The sequence below is a fragment of the Amphiura filiformis genome, chromosome 2 (assembly GCF_039555335.1).
Source record: "Amphiura filiformis chromosome 2, Afil_fr2py, whole genome shotgun sequence".
NCBI lineage: Eukaryota > Metazoa > Echinodermata > Ophiuroidea > Amphilepidida > Amphiuridae > Amphiura > Amphiura filiformis.
The window spans coordinates 89,150,009-89,171,389 of NC_092629.1; the positions used below are offsets into that span (position 1 = coordinate 89,150,009).

Consider the following 21,381-nt stretch of genomic DNA (forward strand, 5'->3'; position numbering starts at 1 on the left):
TTTTTACCCTGATTTTGTCAGTGATTTGGCAAAAAAGGGGGTAAAATCAATGAAAAATCAGTGAAAAGGGGGGTTTTGAAAAAAGGAAGAACACACATGGTTACCACTTTTTATGTTGACCTGGGGTACCGGGGGCCTATTGTTTCTGTCCCAGGTTTCTGTTCTCTTTTAAAAATCACCATCTTGTTGAAACCATTCCAATCTAAAAGAGACATGAAAAATTACCTAATTTATAAAATTATGCTATTTTACTTAGTCACAAAAGCTTTACACTTCATTTGAGTATTCACCAAAGGAACAAATAAGATGTTATGTATAAATGGCAACATGTGAAATGGTGTGCTATCTCCATTTAGGGACTGTGCAATAATTATGAGCCCTGGTGAGGGGGGGGGTAAAATTGAGAAGGAATTTAGCTATTTTTGGCACGCATTCATGCTGCACCTTTCAATTAAAATGTTCTCAAAAGGCTTCTACAGTACAGAAACACTTTCAATGCAAATTTTCCTGCTTGCTGCACTTGCAACATTTATCTAGACCATTTGAGGTTTGCAAAATTGGGATCCCCAAAATTTGGCATAGGCCTATATGCAAAGGGGGCAGGGCAAAGATTTTTTGGCAAGCTTAGAGGGGGAGGGCAAGCAATTTTTGGTAGGCCGAGAGGGTGGGAAACAATCAATTTTTGACGGGCCATTAGGAAATGTTACCCCCGAGGGGGGCTTATAATTATTGCACAGTCCCTTATGTGTCGATCTAAATGTATCATCTCGTTCACCTGAAAAGCTAGTGGTTCAAAACCACACTTGAGAAAACAACTTTTCTCCTTATCTTTTTTTCTTTTCTTCCTTATTTCCTTCCTTCCCCTTTTCCAAAAAACACCTGGGTCATTAGGGTCTAGCTCATATAAATTTTATGTATTTATTTATTTATTTGTTTGTTTTCAATATGCAGGAGGCCATGATAAATACATTGAACAAAGCGTTGTCCATTGGTCGATAATTCACTCAACATTTGAACTATTCTGCATTGCTTTCATCAAAACATTCCTCTTATTCGTCGCATTCTCCAAACTAGAAGGATGCGCCCTCGCACTCATCGAAGACCCTTACGTACCGAAACTTGTTGAAGAAAAACGCGGCCTTCACCTCCTGACTCTGATGGTGACGTTTGTCAGTTTTGCATACTCTGTCACCAAAGGAGGCCTGGTACTAAATGCGTTGTTGAACTTTACGCACTATACTCCTATGCACGACACATACAATGCTCTTGTAATAGCTGCAATCGTATTTTCATTATTGGAGTTTTTGGCTTCGCTCTTATGTGCAAGATATTTACGAAGGTTGGCTGTAATTCGCGTCGAACATCAGTTGATTGAAGACGAGGAAAAGAAGAAAGAAGGGGAAAAGTCTAAAGCAAACCTGGGACGTGTTCTTGCATTGGCAAAAGATGTGAGTATAATGAACAAAATAAAATCAGGACATGAAAAAAATAGTTTAAATGTTGTCAAGAAATCTAGTCGAAGATTTTAGAAAAGGAGGTAGTTGGGTGATAGTTGATATGAATTGTGAAATTAGCTATCGACTGTCAGCAAATTAATCTTCAAATGTTACCCAATTCAGGAAAATAAATAGTTGCCATCAAATACATTACGTTGTTGGGCAGTTAAAACCTCTTATGTGTTTGTGGCCCCTGAACATGTTTAAAACAAAACTGCCAACCAGTTACATAAGCCTCATAAGGGGGTTTGCTTTAAACATTTTCAGGGGCCAATGAGGTTTTTCCTGCCCAACGATGTTAGCAGGTTATGTGTGTCAGTGCGTAGGCCTGATCATTAGGCTCAGGATTCCATTTAAGGGACCGTTCACAAACACTTGTTAGGGGGGGCCTGATGCAAAAAGGGGGGCCCTGAAAATTTTTGACCCTCCTAAGGGGGGGCCTTGAAAAAAATGACCTCAAATTTTCCTGGAAAAATTAAGTTTATATGTTTTTCTATGGGGTTGACCCATAATTTTCATGTCAAAAATGTGCGCGATTAAATTTTTTTGCATCAGGCCCCCCCTTACAAGTGTTTGTGAACGGTCCCCAATATCCACACATCCTTGTGGAAGATTGCTCATCCATATCCATCCAAGTTGAACCACAATGGGCTATTTCCCTTTCAAATCCACACTCCCCCTGTGGAAGATTTAGCTAAAGTCTTCCACAGAGGGAGTTTAAGTTTCAAATAGAATACACAATTGGGTAACTTACATTTGAAATACTCAAGGAACGCTAGTTGTGGAAATTACTGATCTGGGAAAGCCATAATACAGGGGGGAGTATGGGTTTCTAAATGATTAACACTGACCAATTACATTTGAAAAACATACTCCCTCTCTGGAAGATATTTCCAAAATCTTTCAAAATGATTAACACTGACCAATTACATTTGAAAAACATACTCGCTCTCTGATTAACACTGACCAATGACATTTGAAAAACATACTCCCTCTCTGGAAGATATTTCCAAAATCTTTCAAAATGATTAACACTGACCAATTACATTTTGAAAAACATAACTCCCTCTCTGGAAGATATTTCCAAAATCTTCCACAGGGGCAGTGTGGATTTCTGGAATCTAGCTCATAAGCCCAAATGTTCAATCCAGCCAGAAATTTAGCTAGTATATATGTATTATGTTAAAATTTCCAGTTGTAAAATTACTGAAATTTGTGAAATCTGGTTGAATTTCATTATATTCTCAGAATCTTCCTTGCTATACTTTGTACAGAGTTTAAGGGATCTGGAATGAGCGTTTCGACAGTATTTTTTGCAGTGGCGTAACTCCTATGGGCTCAGGGTGTGCAAACCCGCGGGCACCCGAGCTGAGGGGCACCGAAGGGTGCCCCTCCGCTGGGTGCCCATTGGTTCCAGTGGGGCAGTGGGGCACCCAGCTATTAATGCCCGCGGGCACCCAAAACCAAAGTTACGCTACTGATTTTTTGTGGGACATGAGAGAACATCAGACATATCGAATTGCATTCTGAATACGAAGAATGTCTTTCTGATATCAAATAATTATAATTTTTGAAATTCACGATATAATACAAATTTTATGACAAATTATTAAAATTTGATATTTTTCACATTTTGAAATATAACAGTCCTCAAAGTGTATTTTATAAATTTAATGACATATATTCTTAAAGTGTATGTAGTTGGGAGGAAGAGCCGCCTATCAGTTGAAAATTTTGACCTTTCATATTGAAGATATGGATTTTTCCCCAAGAGACCTATTTTTTTGGTGTTTTTGGAAAAAAATCCATATCATCAATACGAAAGGTCAAAATTTTCAATTGATCGTCGGCTTTTCATCCGACCTACATACACTTTAAGTATGAATCATCAGATTTATTAAGTTTACTTCGAGTACTGAAATATCAAAAATATCAATTTTTAATCATTTGCCATAAAATGTGTATTACATTGCGAATTTCAAAAAATCAAAATTATTTGATATCAGAAGGACATTCTTTGTATTCAGAATGCAATTCCATATGTCTGATGTGCTCTAATGTCCCACAATAAATACTGTCCAAAGGTTCATACCCCACCCCTTAAAGAGTCCAATATATTCAACACTTTGACTCTACACACGTATGGACCGTACTTTTGGACCAAAAGTTACATTTTTAAATAACATTTTTGACCAAGAAAAGATTCTGAAAACATAATAATGATAAAATTGGATGGTTTATTTCACCCAATACAATATTTATTGGTCTCGCTATGAGTTTTCAAATATTGGACTTGATTACGTATCTTCCTATATATAGCTTGACAATTTGTGTATTGGGTTCAAAGTACCATCTAATTTTATATCAATGTGGGCTCCAATGAGAAAATTTTAATCTTCCACACCATTAACCTTTTGCGGATGTAAATAGGTGGATCCAGATCAGGAATTATTTTTAAACTGTTGAATTTGGTTGGCTTCATCAGGTAGGAATTCAGTGAGGAAACAAATATCCCACAATGCATTTCTTCCCAGTACTGATTTGGGAACGCGTAACTTTACGGGTAGCCATGGTAGCGGGGGTGCTAACGGACACGCTGTTAGCACCCCGTGGCGGCCCCCATACGTGTGTCAAATTTTGGGGTTCGCAGCAACTTCTGTACAGCATACCGTAGCGTGCAAATTTGGCGAATCCCCCTGATTCTCTGTAAACAATTGTGATATGACATGGACTGCATATTGTGTACCACCCAAGACTAACATCACTAAGGATACTGATCCGCCGTCTGAATAGCTCACCCATACTGCGGAAACATGGCATGTTGCCTCAGGGGATCTACGCTAAGTACCGTGTGAGCAAACTCAAAATAGCGCAAACCGCGCTGAGCATACACAAAAGAAACTTTGCGCGTAAGGTAAGCGATGTCTCCAGGTCTGTACGCTGTACCGCTGTCAGCTGAATTCGACTACGCTTAGAGAGCACAGGCATGGGAAATTCCAATCTGTGTATTTTAATAATCTATAGAGCTCACCAATGTAGAATATCGAAAATATGCACTTTAATTTTGGTGAGCTATCAGACGGCGGATCAGATCTTTTTACGTCTGTGATCCTTAGTGATATAAGTCTTGGGCGGTACACAATATGCGGTCCATGTCAATATATCACAGCAATGTATATCTTTTCCTTCTTTGTTGCATATAGGAATGGCAAATTCTGACCTTAGGAATGATAGGATTAGTGGGCTCCAGTGGAGCGACCATGGCAACACCTTTGTTTTTTGGCTTTGTGGTTGATGCTGCAGTTTCTTCGAAAGGCATGGGTAAGGTTTTACTTCTATTTTTTAATGTTTCATGTTTTTTTTCAGAAATTTGATGAGAATCCAAGAATCCATTCTTGCAAATGTTTTCCTGACTGGATTTGTAAGAATCTTTAGATTCCCATAAATATACTGTAAAAATTTGTTTGTTTGTTTTTTCGTGCACATACTTTTACATGATTTCTGAACCTTTGTGTGGTATTTTTGCGAAATTCATGCCTCACCAATATTATTATTATAATGCCTAAATTTCATATTCGCAAGTTGTTAAATTCGCGATGACTATACTATTTGCAAAATTTACGAATTGATACCCTTATGAAATTTACGACTAATGCAGGATGGTAGGTTTATAATAGCCTGAGGTACAGAAAAGAGATGCAGGAAGTCTTTATAGTGTTTTTTTCAAGGATCGCCAAACTGAACATGTGAGTACTTTTATGAATGCAGAGTGAACCTTTGAAACTGTGACATGAGTTCAGTGTGGCTGCCTCCATGGGTGCCCCACTTTTTGCAATAGTATGGAGGTCATGGCCCTATGGTGAGGAAAGAACCAATAGGGCCATGATGTGTCGTTGGGCTAGGTTTATAAATGTACTAGTGAATGGGACAGAATCCTGAAATTCTTCCAAAAAATTTTGCTAGAATCAAAATGGATTCTTGTAGTATGTAACAACATTATGGCCTTGTGATTCCCATGGCAGGGTATAATGACTACAATATCTTCACCTTTCAGATTTCACATCACCAAATGTATTATATGGTTGACAACCATTGGTTGTGCACCCTTGAATTTCAATTCTCAGAAAAACTAATTAATGCCGTAAGCATCAAAATGAACAGAAATTAGAACCATTTTGGTTAAATTTGAATTGGTCATGATAATAGCAATGTTAAATACTGCAAGTTAGTGTACCACAGATTGGAGAGATCAAGTAATTTCTAATGATTTTATTTCTTTTAACATGGCATGATTTTGCATGTACATTAGGTAATTCCCAGACATCATAGACTTCGAGGGCCTGTCGTAAAAAATAATAACAGTCAACCTATTTTTTTCCAGTCTGAGGGATCAGGCAAGGGCTGATTTCAACCATCATAGCTGTCGCTAACAACTGGGTCGCTCCTGTGAAGAAAAGATGATTTTTTAAAGGATGTCTCCAGCAATCACAACATAATGCTTTATACGTTAGAAAAATAATTATCAAGCACGAATCACATGGTCTTATTTAAAACAAACTCATATTGACCATGAAATTTTTGTAAAAAAAAAAAATTAGGTCGGCCTCAAACATTGGGTCTGTCGGTGGAGTACAACCAAACAATCTTTTTTTTTTTTTCCTTATTCTTATTCATTGAGATATTTAAAAAAATATTTTCTTTCTTGTTTGTATGATCCAAACAGCTGCAGTCAACAAGGCAGTTCTCATACTGTTCCTCATCGGGGTTGTTGGTGCAATCGCATCATTGATTCGTTCTTGGTCTTTTACGCTTGCTGGAATGCGTGTCGTCTGCAAACTTCGCAAGGTGCTATTCGCTGCTATTATTCAGCAAGATGTGGCATTTTTTGACATGAATCGTACTGGGGAGCTTACCAATCGTCTTTCTTCTGACACACAAGTAGTGCAGAATGCTATTACAGTATGTATTTTTATATGTTTTTTGCTTCTTAGGGCTGTGCAATAATTTTGAGGCTGAAATTGGACAAATTTCAATTTACAAATCTTAAATGGCCTAGATATGTATATTGTGAGCGTAGCAAGCAGGAAAATTTGCATACCGTATTTCCTTAATTAAATGCCTCCGGACGTTGCATTTTCAAAAAGGGGATGTTTATTAGAGGCCATTTTTAGAACAATAATTCCTGTTAAAATCATTAGGTAAGCTTAAAACTCACGCTGAAATGGTGAACTATGAACTTAGGATCAATGACTTCCGGTTCACTTCTGGGTTTACAATCAGACTCTGATGGCTTCTCAGTCGCGACCATTGAAAAATGTAAGTGTTATGATACTTTACGCACTGTTTTCAGGAACTTTTTTTTAATATTGCAGTCAAAAACATGTAAAATTGGACTCTTTGTTCAGAGGGGGGGGGCATTAGTTTTAGAGTTATTTTCATCACAAAAACTGCTGGGGGCATTTATTTGAAGAGGAGTGCCTATTCGATGAAATACAGTATTTTAGCTTCCGTTTAGAGAATTTTATTTAAATGACGCCACATGAATGTGTTAAAAAATATCACTTGCCCCCTCCTCTCGGCTTGAAAAAAATTGCTTTAGCCCTTTCAGCTGGCTTAAAATTATTGGTACCCCTATTTTACCCTCCCCAGGGTTCATAATTATATTGCACAGCCCCCATTTTTGCTTACATCAATTTCATTATTGCAGACGTTGGTCTGATTGGCTCAATCGTGTCTCTGCCTTATTAAGTGAGAATCCTGTTGTGGATTGCACAACCACAAATCTCCAAACATCAATGACAAATTAACAGTTCCCTTACTGACATACAAGGCAATAGTTAACTGTGCAGAACATTTAATTAAAATGTGCCAGAGCTTACTGGAGCTGTGAATCTTACCATAGTGAGCAATTGGTGTTTTTTTGTTCACTTCTGTTTAGATACGGTGAACAGAGTATACATAATAATAATTTTATTTCTGTAATTGTTTATTTAGACTCAGTACACCGGTCGATCTTACCGTTTCCGATGTTGATTAAGATACTTCTTGCATCGATCCCGAGATCGGAAAAACCAATAGTCATTTTGTCCCACATAAATGAATAAATAACAAAACCCCGATCCCCGGTGGACTCACCCAAAGGTGACGTCACACCATATGATAAATCCTTATCCTCCTTGGTCTCCGACTGACACAGGCGTGCCTATCGATTGTTCATAGCACTGTGTATCAATTTCTCGACCAAAGCGAGATATCGGTTGTAGTTTCACACCTTAGGTAAAACCAAACCGGTATTGTTCGGCTGAGGATAGTTTTGGCGGCATTTTCTGGCGAAAAAGTGACAAAAACGATCCAAAACTTAGCTACATATCGTGCCTCCGTTTGTATCACGGGACACACGAGCAATTCAAAATGGCCGCTCGTTGGCGCCATTCATTTTGTTTCCCACGTAAAACAACCATTGCAGCCTGTAAGTTACAATAGATGTTTGTACATACACATTGTATTTCATGTACGGTAGGTTATTGTTGCTATGTTAGGGTGATTACTCTATCGTTATGTCTTCATTACCGTCCAATGAAGACGAGTTAATCAGATATTCATACGGTGGGGATTGGTAGGGACCCGTCTGACATTTTAGTAATAAAGTTAGCCAGTCCTTACTTTACCACTAACGTTAGCGACCAGCCTCCGTGCTCAGGTTTGCTTACTGGGCTTGAGTCGGCGTGTTGGGGGGTAGTGCCCCCTCCTTTTCTCCTCGCTTCGCCTCGGCCCTGTCGGGCTTGCCCTTCCCTGGTGACGGGCGGGACCCACACCGCTCTGTTTCACCCACAGGGAGTGCTCACGATCTTCTAGATGTCTTTCTTTTGCTTAGGACTCTCCGAGTTCCAGCTTGAGCGATTGGGATAGGCTCCATCATCGCCATAAGGCGAAGAAGAAATCTACCAAGGGCACTGGTAAGGTCGTCACGGTGGATTCTGCTGTGACAGCCCCTATGGGTCATGGCAGGTCTGCTTAAGGGGCTCGGTCCCCGGACAAGCAAGCGGTTCCTTCGGGACTGCTAAGCGCGTCCAAAGGCTCAGCAGCCAGCGAAAGCACTGACTATACGTCGGAGCAAAGTAGCAGGCAGCAGAGCGGTAACCACCAGCGAAAACCCTAAGCGGGTTTTGCAGCAGGAGGATACCAGTCGACACGGTAGATTCTGCTGTGACAGCCCCTATGGGTCATGGCAGGTCTGCTTAAGGGGCTCCGGTCCCCGGACAAGCAAGCGGTTCCTTCGGGACTGCTAAGCGCGTCCAAAGGCTCAGCAGCCAGCGAAAGCACTGACTATCGTCGGAGCAAAGTAGCAGGCAGCAGAGCGGTAACCACCAGCGAAAACCCTAAGCGGGTTTGTAGCAGGAGGATACCAGTCCTCTAGCCAAAAATCCTCACGGGTTTTAGCAGGAGGACACCCGTCTGTTGCAGGCATATCTACGGGCTCAAACAGCCACAGGAGTAGCCAGCGACGGGCAACCTGCAAGGGGACCCCGGGCTTGCCTGGGTTGAACCCTAGCATGCATGGGTTCAACAGAGGCGATACGCATGCTAACGCTGTGGGTGTAGTCTTAGCAGAACCAACTGGGGTTGTCTGCGGCAGCGTTCCATGGCGGGACCGCCGAGTGATACCCTGGGCCCTAGAATAGCTGCTGGCTGTCCACAGGGACTGGCTGGCGATTATTCAGGGGTTGGGCTCGCAGTCTCTCACGGGACAGCGACCCAGGTGCATTCGGTGGCAGCTACAAAGGCGAGCTACGGCTTGACTTCAGTGGTAGCCGCTATGCACCCGCCCATAGCTGCCGTGAGTGGTCCGCCACACACAGCGACCTTGGGCGAAGCTCTAGAGGGTACAGTAAGTAGCTTGAACAGCCTAGCTGATCAACAACCCACTTATGTCCTCGAGAGCCAGCGGGCGTGGGTGATCCATTATCGTCAATGGGTCAATTACCCTCTCTTGATCGATCACTGTCAAATCAACAGGGCATAGCTCCATTGATTGGCGCTGCCTATTCAGGTGGCGAGGTGATTGATCGGGGTATCTGCAGCTCAGCTACCCGTGGTACTAGGCAAGCTCCCTCTAGCCAAGGGACAGCCGGTATAGCGGGTACCCATACACTGCGGCAGATCCCCTTGCGGGGGCGCAGTGAGGCATGGGTACAGTGGTACACAGCCGGGAGCCCTCACGGGCACCTACGCTGGAACCACGACAGCGGTACACAGCCGGGAACCCTCACGGTACCCATGCTAGTACAGCGCCGGTACCACGCCAGCACACAGCTTGATCCCCAAACAGGGAGCGCAGTGTGGCGAGGGTACAGCGGTCCACAGTTGGGAACCCTCACGGGTACCCACGCTGATACCGCACCGGTACCGCAGCACCCGCCTTAGTCGCCACAGTCTCTGTGGCAACAAGGGGGGGGAGGCGGTGCTGGTACTGCAGTACCATGGGGTTACCCTGGTGGCGGATCCTTTCAGGGTCAGCTGCCGGCTGGGTATGCCCCGTGGTACCCGCCACAGGGTGTTTCTTCCACGGCCTAGCACCGTGGCAAGTGTCGCCTAGCGATGGCCACGCAGTACCAACATCAGCTGTTGACCAGGCCAGCCGGCATGGGGCTAACCCAGATCTTGATCAGGGTAGGCCCCGCTGCTGCTAGCGCTAGGACGACGGCTGCGAGAGCATGCGGACCCAGTGGTGCCATGGCGGATACCTCAAGGTCTTGCGGGAGTACTCCCTCTTCTGCTGGCAGGTAGTCGGCGAGCCACACAGTGGTTATGCCTTCTTACCCGCTTTCAGATGCCCGTCCTCAGTTACCGTCATCGCCGGAGCATAATCACGGATACTGTGGGCGAGGGAAAGAGTCGGAAGCTGAGTCCGGTAGTGACATCACTACAATCACCTTCCCCGCTGCCCCCTGGCGAGGGGAGCAGCAACACTGATCTTCCTCCGGACACCCCCTAAGGGGGAGTCCATGGAGGAGGACCAGGGGATCCTTTCAGTAGGATGCTCAGCTGCTGCTTCCTCACAGGGGCCGCCTACACTCTCATTCCCGGCAAACCTCACGGGTAGATATCGTGGGGCTGTCGAGCTCAGTAGAGCTATGACGCCGCGTGCTTTGCACGCTTCCTCTGCGTGTAGCAGCGGGAGGACCACAGGACCTACCTGAGGGGATCCGAGAGGACCCAGATGTCGTCAAGCGTATCACGCTCAGACAACATCTGAGCTCTTCCATGCGAGGTGAGCCTATTAGCGGTGCTAACAGCTAGCCTCAACGAGAGCTCCATGGGCCTAGCCCAGAGGGTGTCCACTCAGCGCCGGGGGGTGGGGGCCTGCCACTCCAATCGCTCACCGCGATGGAAAGGCAGGGTCCTTTTTCTCTTTGGATGCTTCTGCGCTACGGTGGAGGACCGTGCAAAGAAGCTACCAACGGAGCACTCTGAAGAAGTCGAGGAAACTGCCCTTACCATGGGTAGGAGCTCCGACTTCAGCAGGCCGTGCACCACCAACAGTACCCGAGCCCACTACCTCTGTAGCACCCATTTCTGGGGGCCGCAAGGGTAGCACAGGAACAGCTGGCAAGCCCGAAGAAGAGCAAGCGCTCTTCCAAGGGAAGCTAGGCAGAGCATTCCTGGGGGCTCAGCGGTTTTTCCACAGGGGATCTCCCAGTGGGCGACCGCTTATGGCTTTCACCCAGAGGTGGGAAACCATCTCTTTGAGTGCCTGGGTATGGTCAGTGGTGAGTGGGGGTTACAGACTGGCAACCCAGTCTCCCCACATTCGTCTGCACATTTCAGAGGTCCACAGTAGTGCCGTCAGACGGCCCCCAGCGTCGGGCACTACTGACAGGGATCACACAGCTTCTCACGAAGCGGGCGATTGTCCCGGTCTACCCCCCGTTCTACGGGTGATCTTGGAGCCACTGGCTCCAAGGAAGACCGGCGACGGGAGCCCCATCCGGAACCGCAGGCTGTTGAACACGTTCTTCAGGCCCAAGAGGTTCAGAATGGGGACTCTCGCCTCGGTGCTAGCCTGCCCCATCAGGGGCATGGGAACAACATCGCTAGATCTCTCGGACGCCTATCTGCATATGCCAATCGCCTCTCAAGATCGGAGGCATCTGCGCTTCTAGGTACAGGATCAAAATTACCAGTTTTGATACCGGCCATCCGGCCTGTCTATCTCTCCCAGGGTGTTTAACACTCTTGGTCAGAGCGGTGGCAGCGTACCTGAAGCACAGGGGTGTCAACATCAGTTGCTACCTGGACGTTTGGCTCATATACGGACGCACTCCACTGAAGACTACGGGTCTCATGGGGTTGATAGTCCGTAGGGTGCGGGACCCTGGATTTTTGATCAGCTCAAAAAAGTCCAGCGTGGTCCCACGCATGAACACCACTATTTGTAGGGGCCCAGATCACCCTCACGGAGGGGTTGGCGGTGCTCTCACCCGGCGGGTGGCGAACATGGTGCGGTGTGCCTGACTCTTGGCGAGTCTCGGGCAAAACCCGCTGTGGCATGGATGAAGGTGGTAGGCCTAATGGCCAGTATGGTAGACCTCGTACTGTACTGCCGTTTCTCGTTAGGCTTACCCAACTACACCTTCTAGCCTGCTTGCAGGCCCAGTCGTCACCAATATCCCTCGCGGTTCCGTTGTCGGAGATCGCGCGAGAGAACTCTGGTGGTGGACCCATCAGCCCAATTTGACCCAGGGTGTCAGGTTTCCTGCACCCCGGTATGTCACGTAGTAGCGACCATAGCGTCAAAAGCGGGGCTGGGGGTCCACATCCACGGAGACTCCGTCTCGGGCCTATGGGGGCCATAGAGACAGAGTTTCACATCAACCTCCCTCGCTCACGAGGAGGTGATCGTGGAATCACATATCGTTGTCCTGACGGATAACACAACCGTGGTAGCCTACCCCAACAGACAAGGGGACTCCGGGCCACCACGATTGAGCCTGCATGCACGACACCTGATAGGGTGGTGCAAGTTCAGGCAGATTACGATGAGAGCGATACACACGCGGGCGTCACCAGCATCCTCGCGCACAATCTGTCACGAGGAAGGTGTCGGGACCAGCAGAATGGTCCCTTGCTCCGCAGAGTCGCTCAGGCGATCTTCAAGGGATGTACCACCCCTCGAAAGATCTGTTCGCATCTCATCGCAATCATCCACTGCCGGTGTACTGCTCAAGGGTCGCGGACCCCAAGCATTCACCGTGGGCGCTCTGTCCATAGACTGGGGAGGATGACAGCTTATGCAGTCCCTCCGATCTCACTACTTAAGAGGGCGGGGACCAAGATCGGGTGGGAAGAGTGCATTGTCATTCTGCTAGCGGCAAGGCCGCTGGCACTCACCGAGGTACCAGATCTCCTCCGGATGCCCGGAGCGGAGGGACCCAGTCTATCACTAGAGCACCTGCAGTTAGCTGCATGGCCCTTACCAGGAACAGCAGCGAGGGATACTTTTCATCAGAAGCTGTTTTTTCTCATCGCCGGGCTAGAGCGGATGTCTACCCTCCGCACGTATAGCCAGAGTCTGGCTCCATACTACGCTTGGTGCAATGAGACAAATAGCTCTCCGCTAGAACCTCTGTGCTGCTAGTTCGGAGTTTCTGACAGAAAAGTTCCAAGCAAGACTTCAGCGGGCCACTGGGGCCAGCTATAAGTCAGCTGTCCTCTCCATTCACCGAGGTTTCGAGGCGGGTCGACTATCATAACCGATGGTTACCTTATTAGTCTACGCCTCGACGGTATGTTCAACGAGTGTCTACCAAAAAGGAAAGTGATCCTCCTAAGGGATCCCAACACAGTCTTAGATTACTTTAAGGGTCACCTTTTGACCTTCCGTCCAAAAGCGGCGCTTAAATACGTAACTCTCAAGATGGCTTTCCGGTTTGGCGTTGGCTTCGGGACGGCGGTGCTGAGTTGCACACGGTCTCGAGGTTAGCTTCCGTGTTCACAAACACTGGAGCGACACTGTTTGGCGCTCTGTTCTCGTGACTCTGAGCGGCGCGGTGCATACCGACATTCGTCCCTCTCCAATCCCCAGGGTTGGGCAAGGTTGGCTGAAGCCAAAGATAGGCTGGGGTGTCCGATAAGGCGCTGCAGCACTATTTCTTCGAACACAAGCCTTGCGAGGGACTCACGACCGCATTCATCACCCTTACAGAGCCTTTCGGTCCAGCCGCTGTCGCAATGGCTGGTCCAGGTGTTGGTGGGGTCCGGGGATCGCGAAGGTTTCGCGTCCACGACCCACTCGACACGAGCTATCTCATCATCTTGGGTATACCGTTCGGTTGTCCCTTGAGGAGATCTAGCAGGCGGTGTCCCGGAAGCCACCTTCGCCCTTCTCTACGATACTTCCGTTTACGTTAGTAATCAGAGACGGGGCGGGAGCTTTACCGGGACATTGTTCGGGCGATCATAATACGGTGGTGTACGGGTACCAGGTTTTCAGACTATACAGAATACTCAGCATGGTAAGAACCAGTGTCGCTATTCTTAGCCACCAAACTTATTAAGTAAGGAGGTTTATGTCTGTGATCGCGTGGTCTTTTTGTTTTCCCGACCGTTGGGGAAAATATTTCTGACCTCGCGAAAACCATCGTTACCGCTCCCGATCCCTGATCAGATGCTGACCAATCTTGTACCTCCATCCGTCGGTTACTTGCTAGATCGATCTTTCAGATGTTGATGCAAGAAGTATCTTAATCAACATCGGAAGCGGTAAGATCGACCGGTGTACTGAGTCTAGTCCCAAACAAAAATGTTTGGTAGACTCATAACGGTCGCGATCTTACCTTCCGATGTTGATTATCCGGACCCCGCCACCCCCTACAAGTTTGGTCCGAGCAGGGGATCCCAAGTCGGATAAGGGGCGATCATATGGTGTGGCGTCACCTTTTGGGTGAGTCCACCGGGGATCGGGGTTTTGTTATTTATTCATTTATGTGGGACAAAATGACTATTGGTTTTCCGCATCTCGGGATCGATGCAAGAAGTATCTTAATCAACATCGGAAAGGTAAGATCGCACCGGTTATGAGTCTACCAAACATTTTTGTTTGGGACTATTTTGTTTTCTGCCCCGCAGGTAAACATCTCTATGCTTATACGGTATTTATTTCAAATCGTGGGTTCGCTCGTTATCATGTTTATCCAAAGTGCAAAGCTGACTGGTGTTCTACTGTCCGTCATTCCTATCGTTGCCATAGGAGCAGTGCAATATGGTAGGTATTCCTTACCAAGATATCTTAATCTTCCCAGAATCCTTTGCAACATGACACATCACCTCATTACATCAAATGACACTCCTATTACTTTATACAGGTTCCCTTTGTTTTCATGTTGATAATAGACTGGCTATAACATGGGCCGATAGTCAAGAAATAAACACATTTTGCATGATCAGGATGTGCTCTGTTCATTCAGGTACCCTAGTCACCATTGACCCATGTTACACTAGATACCAAATCACTAGAGAAAATTGAAATGGAAGAAATGCATTGTGGGAAGAAGTGAAAGATATCTTCTCCAAAATTACAAAACAGATATTCTGCCTTTTTATTTTGTGAGTTTGTAATCACTAAAAAGTCAAAATGCAGTAATACAATTTATGTAAGTAAACATAGCAGAGACCTATACTGTACATGTAGGTTAACTTTGGATATGTTCGGAGGGCATTGTGAAAAATCTAAACATTTTGCTTTGGAACCAAGTAAAATATTCTGAAGGATATTCTGAATAATGTTAAGATTTTTCACAATGCTGCAGCAGAGTGCAGGCATATTATATTGTCTCATAACACACAACCAGGAACCAATGATATTGCACTATTCCAGTTACAATCCATACACCCCAATGGAATACATGACCTTAATCTACCACACAGGGAGTGTGAATTTCAAATGGGGTTACCTGAATGGGTGACTCCATTTAAAATCTATACCCCCCCTGTATGAGAGTTGATTTCTTCCATACAGGGTGTACGGATTTGAAACAGAATAGCCCATTGCAAGGATTAATTCTCTGTAATAGAATCTTATTAAATATTTAGTGAGCATGGCAAGTACAACCATTTGTAGTGGACGAAATACATGATGAATGATAAAGGATGTTTGAAGGGTCACTATATCCGAAAACCCAATACTTGGTTACAAAACCTAATTCATACCCTAACCCTATTAACTTCACCCTAATTTTAACCTATAACCGAAGCCCTATAATTAAAAACAGAATTAAAAAGACTAGTTTGCGTCTGATGTCACTGTCAATCAAACTCCTTAGGTTAATAGCGCGGAAAAGGATAGTCAAATCATCTGGTGCTGATCGGAGAAAAGGAATCACACAAAATTATATGCCTTTACAAGGCAAAAAGCAACTTTTCTAGGCATTGTTGGCATGGTGCCTTCAGGGAAAAAACATATTTCATACTATGAAGACTTGTTAAAACTATTTGTATATTTGGAGGTGCAAAATTAACCATACAACATCCTGTTTTACTGCCGCGTTCAGCAACTCAACATCACAACACTTGTAAACAAAGCATGCCCAAGTTTGATTGACAGATGACGTCAGACACAAACTAGTCTTTTTAATTCTGTCTTCAATTATAATCCTAACCCTAAACATAATCCTGACCCTAAACCTAACTCTATTACCCTAACCCTATAGCTAGCCTAACTTGATCCCTAACTCTAACCCTAACCCTAATGTTAACCCTGACCCTAACTCTTCCATAACCACAATCCTAACCTACAATACCTTAAACCTGAATTTGAATTCTATTTGCACGAATCAATCACCCAGACGATGATGGACGACATTATTCAATGTGGCAACAGCCAAAAGCGTAAACAAAACAGACAATATGATGGCAACACTGCCTGGACGTTGGACGTAATTATTTTCCCCCGAGCCAAGGTTCGCTTTTAGCTCTATTGGCCCCATTACAGAAAAAAAATGCACAAAATATATTTCCCAGTGCAATGTATACATTTTCACATGAAAATAAATAATTTTAGATTCAAAGAAAAAAGACGAAGAAATTTTTTTAATCATCGCCGAGGGTGGGAATCGATCTCGGGACCCCTTGCGTGGCAAGCGAGATTCTTACCGCTACACCACATAATCGCATTGGTTTACATGGGGAAATTTTCAGTATATATAATAACATATCGTATGTTATACAAAAAAAAAAAATCAAAAAAACAGTACTTACAATGAGGTTCACTGTCGAACCTGAGCAGATTTAGACTGATAAAATAGTGCTTGATAACATTAATCTTGGCCCCGGAATGACCTATAGACTAATTAATGGGATGTTCCTGTTTTTCTTTGTTTTTGTGATACTTAGGTAAATTTGTCATGGGCATTCAAAAGAGTTTTCAGGATGCTTTAGCAGGTGCTGGCACAGCAGCAGAGGAAAACATCTCTAGTATAAGAACCGTAAGGTTAGTATAAGTTAATCTTCCTCTATTGAGGGTAACAAACTTCAGTAACCAGCACTTCTTTCCAAGCAGGCCCTCATACATAAAGTAAACCCATCCCCAAAAGAATGTATCCAGTTTGATTTTGATCCATAAATCAAAGATGGGGTCTTAAATCAAGACCTACCAAAAGTATGTTACATATGAATTTATTCTGCACAGTGTGATACCTCATTTGTCCAAATTGATGCAGAACTGATGACACAATGGCCTTTTAAATGCAATCACCTCAATTTTAAAAGTTGCAGTAATCCCTATCGATGCGGTTTACCTGCCTCTCAACGTATTAAAAGAAATATTGTTGGTTGCATGAGAATGATTATTTAATGAGGGAGAGCGTGGCGCAATGGTTAGAGTACTTGCCTTTAGTGCATGAGGTCCCAGGTTCAATTCGGCGGTGGCAATTTGCTGGGATATTGACTTGGAAAAAAAAAAGTCTGAAATTAATTGGCAACCTCTGTAGATTAAATTCAGACTTCCGCTCTCCCATGGTTCATTTAGAATTGGGTAAATGAATCATGAAAGTACTCAAATCCTTCGGAGGGGACGTTCGGTCCCGTGTGCAGAGAGTCATACCTGTACACGTATCTCGCAGCCAGTTTCGAAAAGTCCCGGTGTTCAAATGGACCCCAATGGAAATAAGCTTCAATAGAGGCTTTCTTGGGTTATCCAGGGTTGTCAAAACCCGAACAAATCAAATCAAAAAAAAAATTAATTCTTAAACATGATTTATACATCTGCCACAGTTCAGTTCATGCCTCCCAGTCAGAACTCTTGCCCCCTTGTTGCCCCAGTAAAAATCCAAAATTACAAAAATGTCTACTTTTACGGCATTTTTGCGCAAAATTGGTTGATTTTACCCCCCTGAAATTCACTTTGCCCTCCAAAAAAATTCTTGGCGCTGTACAATTATAGGTTAATGAACGCATATTACTTGTTGGAAGAGAAATTAGACAAAATAATGTTGATGTTGATGCGTCTAATGCACAAGCCCTGAAGGGGGGAGTGCATTAGTCGCATCAACATCAGCGCAAGTGCATTATTTTGTCTAATTTCTCGAGCAACAAGTAATACGCATTTATTAACCTATTTCATACATGAGAAGAAAGAAAAATGCATGATTTTTCTGTTTTATAACAAATTATCAGTAAATATGTTGGAAAATAGAATGACATATTTTGCATCAACCCGCAAAATTAATCAATCCTACACGTCGCGATCGCGCATGGTGGATGGTCACAATATGTGACCATCCACCACAACTGAGCCCGGATGTCTCCAGTGCCACTATTGAGATATGCTCCATTGAACTTAACAATTAACAATAGGAAACAAAGGATTTATTGACGGTTTTATTGATTTTTCACTACTTAAATGTCAAGTACTATAGACATGATATACATCATTTTAAAGCTAATTTCAAGCAGAATATTTTGGTTGAATATCTCAAAAATGATGATTGGCGACTTCAGGGCTCAGTTGTGCTGGATGGTCACATATACACAATCAATGCATGTTTCATATTTTTCTAACTCTTGCTCTGATTGGTTCTCGCTTGGTTCTCGCTATCAAAGAGTGTATGAAGTAATAATATAATACAGAGTAAACATTGGAATAAATTAGTATCAATAAACAAAATGCAATACATAATAATTAATACATGTATACAAATGAGATAATAATAGTATTCCATTACAAAATAATACTATAATATTGTGGTGTGTGAGATGTGGATGCCACAGAAATGCAGCTAGAGCGTGTAGAATTGTGGCACTCGTATAATATTTACAAAACAATATTATAAGTAAGATTAGGCATAAAAAGGAGCAATTTTGTTTCTAGTAGCATTCCCTTGGTCAGGCTGATGTCACAAAGGGGAAAAACCTTGTAACACCAGTGTGCGCATATGCAGTTCCCTTCCTCGAGCTGGTTGCTATGTGGCGCTTGTGCAAAGGGACAATGTTCCAGGATGTCCGACTGAGTGAATGTGCGCATTGCTTTGTGGCGGCCGTTTTTTGTGAGTTACTGTCTTTTTAAATATTTGTCACATACTCTGATTAAACATCTATTTATACTGGTGTCCTAAATAATATTGGCTGACAGACTTGTTCTAGCCAAACTATGTAAAATCTAAAGCCCATAGCAGTGCATTTTTAAGACATTTCTTGTTTGATATTCAAGGTCATTCTGTGGAGAAGCCAAAGCACAAGAAGGGTATGGGAAAGAGATAGACAAAAGCTACACGTATGGTAAAAAACTGGCCATTGCATCAGGGCTGTTTAATGGACTTCTTGGTATAGTTGCACAGGTAAGTGTGCTTCTTGCTCAAGTCATGGGCTGTGATGGTTCATTGATACATGGTTAATAATATTGGTTTTACACCATGATAAATCACTGGTGATTGCAGCAGGGCTGTTTGATAAGACTCATTGGCAGCACTCAGATAAGGATGCTTGTTGCTCAAATCATGGGCTGTGATGGTTCAGCACCGGTCGATAGAGGTTCTGTTCCTTAAATAAATCACTGGCCATTCCATCAGTACACCATGGAAGTACTAGAGAGTTCATATGCAAGAACTGATAGATATCCATTTTTGCATGTTGCACTAGATAGCAAATCAGTACAGAAAATTGAAATGGGGCCAAATGCATGATGGGAAGTGTATTAAAGGTATCTTTTCTGGGAGTATGTAATTGTATAGTTATTTATGATTTATTTCACTGTAGAAGTGACATAATAATCGGATTATCTACCATAGCAATATACACCGTAGAAGTGACATTGTTAATCGGATTAACTACCAAAGCAATAGATGAATACAACTTTGACTATACCGCCCTGCACTACAACATTCACGCGGTACCGATGCATTAAACCATAGATGTCAAAGAAAGGCTGATCAATCGCACCGGAAGTACTCAGTACAAATGACCATACGGGACGTGCACGCAAATATGGGTAGCATTTTCAGCCTTTTGGTATATCAATGACCCCCTTTTCAAAGCCTATTTTGGTATATGAATGGGTCCTTTTTTCAAAATTTTCTCAATTTTTTCGGAAAACAGCCCAATTTTTCCGTAATCTAGCTAAAATTTTCCCAAAATTTTGGGAAAATTTGTAAAAACTAAGACAATTTTGGTTAAATTTGGCCGAAAAATTTGACTTTTGGTATATAAATGGGTCCAAATTTTTTGAAAAATTGGTATATTTATGGGTCCACTTCCAAAATCTCAGCAGCACGTCCCTACCAAAACCAAACTTGAGTACCCCCCCGGGCAATCGCACCTGTAAGATAAGTATCTTTGAAAAGAATGGTATTGTATTCAATCTATGTTTGCTGACATACACAGGTGATTAGGGCAATCTGCTTTTAGTGCAGGGCGATCTATTCAAAAGTTGTATTCATCTATTGCTATGGTCATTAATCCGATTATGACATCACTTCTTACTACGGCATATAGGAATGTAATTTTTGAGTTGATCACCTTGCACTACAAGCAGGTTGCTTGCACTAATCACCTGTGTATGCCAGCAAACATAGATTAAATACAATACCGCTCTTTTCAAAGATACTAATCTTACAGGTGCGAGTGATCAGCCTTTCTTTGACATCTGTGGTTCAATACATAGGTACCGCATGAATGTTATAGAGCAGGGTGATATATTCAAAATTGTATTAGTTTATTGCTATGGTTGTTAATCCGATTTATAATTACGTCACTTCAACAGCGAATATCTAATAACTTGTTTTTTTCCACTGGTATATTTCTGATTCATTTTATGTTCAGGGTGCAGTTACACTTGTTTTATGGTATGGAGGCAAGCTAGTACATCTGAACCACACAGACTCAAGCCAAGGCATTAGTGTTGGTCTTCTTACAGGTAAGAGCAAATTCAAAATGGGCTATTTCCATTTAAAATCCACACCACCCCTGTGGAAGATTTTGGAAATATCTTCCACAGGGGGAGTATGAATTTCAAATGGAATTAACACATTAGCAGCTCCATATGAAACACTCTCCACCTCAGGGTAAGATTCAGGTTGAATCTTTCTCAGAGGGTGTATGAAATTCAAATGGAGCTGCCTATTGAACCAATGTCATTTGAAATTCATTCTCCCCCTGTGGCAGATATTTCCAAAATCTTCCACAGGGGTAGTGTGGATTTTAAATGGAATAGCCCAATGTACATGTATTAAGGTTTGTTCTTACTTCAACCGCATTTGCATTACGTTGCTGGAAATTATTGTCACTTCCGCTGCGCATGCAATTCCCATAAAGTTACTGGAGCTCTGTCATTAGTTGGCTATTACAAAGTCACAGTTGAAAGTCTCCAATAGTCGCGATTACTATATACACAACT

At 43.5% G+C, this 21,381-nt stretch overlaps 1 protein-coding gene across 1 annotated transcript in view; it reads left to right on the top strand.

Moving 5' to 3' along the window:
* The window catches only part of LOC140146801 (uncharacterized), a 31,501-nt gene that overhangs the window by 2,456 nt on the left and 7,664 nt on the right, over positions 1-21,381 (top strand). The window contains exons 3-9 of the mRNA XM_072168681.1: positions 952-1,448; positions 4,700-4,817; positions 6,220-6,455; positions 14,625-14,760; positions 16,887-16,983; positions 19,201-19,327; positions 20,808-20,901. Coding sequence (XP_072024782.1) covers positions 952-1,448; positions 4,700-4,817; positions 6,220-6,455; positions 14,625-14,760; positions 16,887-16,983; positions 19,201-19,327; positions 20,808-20,901 — 1,305 coding nt within the window. The remainder of the gene's footprint in view (positions 1-951; positions 1,449-4,699; positions 4,818-6,219; positions 6,456-14,624; positions 14,761-16,886; positions 16,984-19,200; positions 19,328-20,807; positions 20,902-21,381) is intronic.